The 6562-nt window shown below is 34.4% G+C and overlaps 1 protein-coding gene across 1 annotated transcript in view; it reads right to left on the minus strand.

The window, feature by feature from the left end:
- The window catches only part of LOC117171914 (inactive rhomboid protein 1), a 364512-nt gene extending 359812 nt beyond the window's left edge, over positions 1–4700 (minus strand). The window contains exon 1 of the mRNA XM_033359571.1: positions 3937–4700. Within this exon, the coding sequence (XP_033215462.1) occupies positions 3937–4700 (764 nt within the window). The remainder of the gene's footprint in view (positions 1–3936) is intronic.
- Between the last annotated feature and the right edge of the window lie 1862 nt (positions 4701–6562).

Below are 6562 nucleotides of genomic sequence, written 5' to 3' on the forward strand. Positions count from 1 at the left end.
GTTTTGAGGGTCGCTGAATACAAATCCAAGGTTGATTTGATCATATATGAGTATCTGAAGGTCATCTGAGGTCATTTGAAGGTCGAATTCGGAAAAAGGCTAAAAAAATGAAAAAATTCAAATGTAGGTTTTTGAGCATGCTGAATCCGAATCCGGTGTCAGTGGACGTTCATGAGTTCAAGGTCAAGGTCATTTGAAGGTCAAACCAATAATGTACTGTTGAAAAAATGTTTAAAAAATTAATTTAGAATCATCTTTAGTTTTTCGTCTATATAGAAACTGAAAATATTAATTTATCTTTATCAACATTAGCTGCTGTGAATTTCTCGAAAGTAAGGCAGTGTACTTTCTTATCAATATTAGCTTCTGTAGATTTCTTGAAAGAAAAAGCTTTGTACCCATAAGAATGGTATATCTTTAAAAAAGAAGTGGGTTCTTTTTGCCCTAATATGGTAAAAAATACATTTTTTATAAATGTCCACATGTATTTGCGGTTATGAGTGAATGTTTGCGTGTGTGCATGTGTGCATCTGCGGATGCATGGATGTGTGGACGTGCAGATGTCTACATATTTCGATGTATGTAATCGATTCTTTTTCACCTGTTGCCTCGACTAGTCGTGTGATGATGACAACTGCCCCGTAAGAGGATGTGTAGAATGGTTCGCTCATACGCTAGTCGGAGTACCGATGCCAGTGGAAGTGCACTGCCTTACAGGGGGTCGACAGGGTGTGAGGATGATGCCGTAGTATGTTCGTCGACGAGTTGACATTGTCCTCATCAAAGACTAAAAGCCCTTTTACTTAGCCCTGGAGAGGTAAAAGGGTTATCAGCTTCAGGACGGCGGACTCACCTGCAATCGGACCAGGATCCCTGCCGAGCGGGTTTATATATAAAAATATGGAAAATTTAAACAAACCTTCTACCTCATCTTCTAAACACGTGTGCCCGAAAGATGTTAATGCATTTTGCTTCATTTGTGGAACATTTATACCAAACAAAAACGATCGACGATCGTTCAACGAAAATTTTCGGAATATATACAAAGAATGCTTTAATTCAGATATAGTTTCGGGAGATCGGGCTCCTGATAGTATTTGAAATAACTGCCGCAAAATGAGTTCTATTTGCAAAAAAACTAAAGACGATTCTAGATTGATCTTCATTAAACCCACAGAATGGAATGAGCCATCCAACGAAGATGATTGTTATTTCTGTAAAACCGATATTCGTGAGTATAATAAAAAAATTTACATAATCTTAAATACGCCCAGGTAGGATCAGTAAAAAAAGCCGTTGAGAGAAGTCAAACGATTGATGAGGTTGATGTTGATAGTATAGAAAATTTATCAATTGAATCTAAAGATAATAATGATGATGATGACGACAAAAGCACTAAGACCGATGATAAAAATCAAGATGAATATGAAAGCGATAGCAGTGAAAGCTCTGATAAAGTTTATAAACTAGGTGGAGAAAGAAAAAGAATTGCTGAAAAATTTACACAGTCCGAACCTAATGATCTCGTAAGAGATTTGGGACTACCTAAAGATGCTGCGGAACATTTAGCTTCAGTTTTAAAAAGTAACAATTTATTAGAAAAAGTTACGAAAGTAACGTTTTATAGAAAAAGAGATAAGAGTTTTAAGCAGTATTTCGAAGAAGAAGTCTTTGCTGAAGAAAAATTAGTGTACTGTTCAAATGTTAAAGGACTGATGGAAGAACTTAAGCCAAATACTTATAAAGATGATGATTGGAGACTGTTTATTGACTCATCAAAAAGAAGCTTAAAAGCTGTAACACTTCGCAACACAAATCAATATGCCGCAGTACCTGTCGCACACTCTACGACAATGAAAAAATCCTTTACTAGTCTTAAAAAACTTCTAGAGGCCATTGAATACAAAACATATAATTGGCTTACATGTGGTGATTTGAAAGTTTCAGGTGTGTTGCTAGGATAGCAGTCTGGATTTACAAAGAATCCGTGTTTCTTGTGCCTTTGGGATAGCAGAGATCGCGAAAAACATTACACGAATCATAAGTAGGCTGATAGGAGATCACTTGAAATAGGAAAAGGAAATATCATTGAATCGGCCCTGGTTAATTGAAAAAAAGTATTGATTCCTCTATTACATATTAAATTAGGGGCCATGAAGCAATTTGTGAAAGCCTTAGATGCAAAAAGTCGATGTTTTAAATACTTGGAAAAGAAGTTTCAATATAAATCTGATGCCAAGTTGAAAGAAGGGATTTTTGATGGTCCAGAAATAAGGAGACTTTTACAAGATAATAAATTTCCAACGACAATGACAAAAATTCAAAGAGATGCATGGATCAGTTTTAAGGAAGTTGTGAAAAACTTTTTAGGAAATAAAATAAGTGAAAATTATGACGTTATAGTAGCCGAAGTGATTAATAACTTTGGAAGAATGGGGTCCCTGATGTCATACAAATTGCACTTCCTGCATAATCACCTGGATCGATTCTCAGAGAATTGTGACGATTACAGTGAAGAGCAAGGAGAGCGCTTCCATCAAGACAGAAAAGAAATGGAAAAGCGCTACCAAGGCAGATGGGATGTTGCTATGATGGCTGATTACTGCTGGTCACTGAGAAGAGATTGTAAAACTACAGGCAAAAAGCGAAAAAAACCGTTACGTCGATCATTTGATAGTAAGAGATTGCGGCATGAGCGGAAAACATGAACACAAGTTGATACAAAAAAATATATCTATCGTAATTGTTTATGAGGGATTGTTAATTTTGTGATCTTATTATGAGCTTTACGTGAATTGATGAAGGTCTATCAAACTCGATATATGGGTTGTTATTTTCATATTTCAATGACCTTGAAAATATTAGATATGGTCAAAATGACCTAGGATTTAGATTCTACGACTCTTAAAACTTATATATAAATTTTTACAAATTTTTTTAAGGTTATTTTGTTTGTATGACCTTTAAATGACCTTGACCTTGAACTAATGAAGGTCAACCGACACTGGATTCGGATTCAGCATGCTAAGAAACCTATGCCTCCATTTTTTCAGATTTTTCAGCAATATTTTCTTCATTTGACCTTCAAATGACCTTGAAAGCGATCTGATCTGAAAAAACCGACAATATATTCGGAATCAGCGACTCAAAATCCATAGATCCCCAAAGGTCGCCTCCGTGGACTTTGACTTTTTTTGTGTGTCTGTGTAATTCAATTGTGCCTCTTCCTAGAAAAGGTAAAAAATTAGACTTTTTCCCTGCTTTTTGTAATATCTTACAGTATGGCACTTATTAGTCGCTATTTTCATGTCTCAGAACTTATAGCCCAATTGTTTAAAAAATCAGATAAATGAGAAACTGAGTGACTGTTTTGACTGTTCGGAAAGAATGCGTTATGTCCCCATGGTTATTTATTATATATGGACCATCTTCAACGAAAAAGGTGTGGATCTAGAAACAGTAAGGATACGTGGGTTAGCGTTCGCAGATAATAAGGTTTTTATGGCAGAGTCAATCGAAAACTTGCAAATAATATTGAGCTAAATGAATAAAAGCATGAAGAACATGGGCCTGAAAATTTACGTAAATAAAACAAAAATTATGTTGTTAGACGGAAAAGGGTAAAAAACAATGAAACATTATCCTAAATTATAAGAGAATAGAACACGTTGATAAATACGAATATCGTCATAGCCTATTCACTAATCACGGAAATATAAATGGAGAGTTAGATCGAAAAGGTACTAGCTTGTGAAAACCAAATGAAAAGGTGCTACAGAGTTGAGGGAGCCTGTGATAACAATTAGAGTTAGAACCTTTTCATTTGGTCTCTCCAAGATAGAGCCTTGTTATTTGAATAGTTCGATTTGGCTACCCTGAAGCTCTAGAGATCTAAACTAGAGATCTCTAGAGCCTTTAAAAAAATGGTGTCCTTACCTATCAGCAGGAGTGTAACCAGCCAGACTCTGAGACGAGGAATACTTCTCGCTGGGGCATGGAGAGAGTGGCGGTGGTGGTACGAAGCGGTCGTTTGCGGGAGCCGGGGACGGTGGCGATGGGAACGTATCTGGAGAAAATGGGTTCCCCGAGGCCGAGACCAAGACACTACTGTTGGCGTACTCGTTTCCAGTTCCAGATGAGACCAATCCGGAATCAGAATGACTGTATCTCTCCGGAACGGATCCTGAAACCTGCTGATTGTGGACCGAGGGCGACTCGCTATACCTGGAGTACCGTTCGGCCAAGAGGTTCTGCGAGATCGTTTGACAGGATGATCTCCCAGAGTACTGGTGGTTGTGAAGTGAACCGGAAGTTTGGAACCTCTCCTGGTTTTGCGAGATTGAGTATTCGCAGTTTGACTGGCTCGAACGAGACTCTGAGGACTTGGAGAGGTTGTCGCCGATATCCTCTTTGGATTTTTCGTACCGATCTCGCGATCCATAGTCGGAGTGATCATTGGTCTGGGATCGCTGATCCTGATAGCGATTCTGGTTTGACAAAGATGCTGATGAGGAAGATCGGCTTTCGTGCTTATGGTAGCAGTCCGAGGAGTTGCTACTGCTGGTTTGGATCCCGGAGGATCTGCAAGTACTGGAATTGGAACCTGGTACGGGAGAAACTGAAGGTGGCCCGTACTGAGCGGTCGGGTGCTGGTGCAACAGGAGACGTTCTCTTCGGCCATAGTCGTCGTCTGTCGGCATCCTGGTGGCCCGTGGCCCGCTGTCAGGACATCTGAAAACAAAATTACAAATTATTAGCCTAGAAATTTTCTAGAGCTGTTGTAAATTATGTTTAGGCTATAACGGACATAGATTAATTTTCTACCAAAACCGTCGAATTTTCAACCAGAGTTCAGCTTTCAAGCTATAAAGTCGAAGCTACTCGAAAACATTTGGCTTCTTGAATCTTTAAACAAAGAAGGTTAAACTTTAACGGAAAAGAGTTAAATTTTTAGCCAAATAATTCAATCTTTATGCTAAAAAGACAACTTTTTTTAAAGGCAGTTGAATTTTTAACCTACTAAGATGAATTTTCAAACCAAACATATTAAAATTCAATTAAGAACAGTTGCATCTATAACCACATAGTTAAGTTTCCAAGCTAAAAAAATCCATTTTGAAAAAATAGTTTAACTTTCAACCAAGAAATATCAATTTTTTAACAAGAACTTTATTTTTAAAAAAAGATGAACTTTAAATCCAAAAGGACAAGTTGCCTTTTGAAAAAGATTTCTTTCAATAAAACAGTCGAATTTTTTAAACAGAAAAAGATGAATTTTTAAACAAAAAAGATTATTTTTTAACACAATAGTTGATTTTTTGACAAAATAATTGAATTTCCAAGAAGACAGTTGAATTTTCGACCTAAAAAAGGTTAATTTTAACCAAATAATTGAATTTTAAAGTCAAAAAGACTAATCTTTAATGAAATAGTTGCAGTTTTTACCAAAAAAGATTAATTTTAAATTGTCAGCCAAAAAATTGATTTTCATAAAAAAGATAAATTTTCAATAAAATAATTGAATCCTCAAGCAAAAATGGTTAATTCTTAAGCAAAAAGTTGATTAAAAAAATATACCAAATTGCTATAGAGATAAATTTTCAAGTCAGAAAGGCAATTTTCTTCAAACCAGTTGAATTTTTAACCCAAAGTATTAATTTTCAACCAAGTAGTTAAATTTTTAACTAGAAATAGAAAAGTTTGAATTTCTATTAGAAAGACCGATTTAGAAAAGTATTAAAAAAGAATTTTCAACCAAATAGTTAAAGATGGATTTTTAAATAATTTGCTTGTCTTCTACCAAAAAATTACTTTTTAAAAATATATTTCAACTGTCAGCAAAGCATAGTTGAATTTAAAAAAAAGATGAATTCTTATTAAGACAGGTTTATTTTCAATCCGAAAATATGAATTTTTAGCGAAAAGTGGAATAGTTCAAATTTTAATAGAACGATGAATTTTGATCCAAAATTTACTACAGAAAATAGGACAGTAAGGTTTTCAATTTGAATAACCATTTTCCAATTACCAAAACAAAACAAAAAAAGAATTTTCAACGAAATATTTCAATCTTCACGCAAAATAGAATAATTCTTAACAGTTATATTTTTAACACAAGAATTTGAATGTTTAAGCAAAAACATGAATTTGCGAAAAATCTTTTGCTTTTTATAGTCAAAAAGACGAAGTTTTAACCAAATAGTTGAATTTTCAACTAAAAACGATTAATTTTGTACCAAAAATAAAATAGTTAGATTTTCAATAGAAATCAATTCCCAAAAAATAAAAGGAATTTTCAAACAAAAATTTTAATATTTAATAAATCAAATTAATTTTTAACAAATTACTTTACTTTCAAACACGTAGTAGAATTTTCAAGCACAACGGCGAGTTCTTAACGACAAATAAAAAAGTTGAATTTTCAACTAAAAACGATCAATTTTCAGCTGAAAAAAGTTTAATTTTTAGTTAAGAAAGATAATTTTTAACCAAAAAATACGAATTTTCAAATAAATAGTTCAATCTATTATCAATAAAAAGAATTGTTCACAAAATAGTTCAA

The sequence above is a fragment of the Belonocnema kinseyi genome, chromosome 4 (genome assembly GCF_010883055.1).
Source record: "Belonocnema kinseyi isolate 2016_QV_RU_SX_M_011 chromosome 4, B_treatae_v1, whole genome shotgun sequence".
In the NCBI taxonomy this organism is placed as follows: domain Eukaryota; kingdom Metazoa; phylum Arthropoda; class Insecta; order Hymenoptera; family Cynipidae; genus Belonocnema; species Belonocnema kinseyi.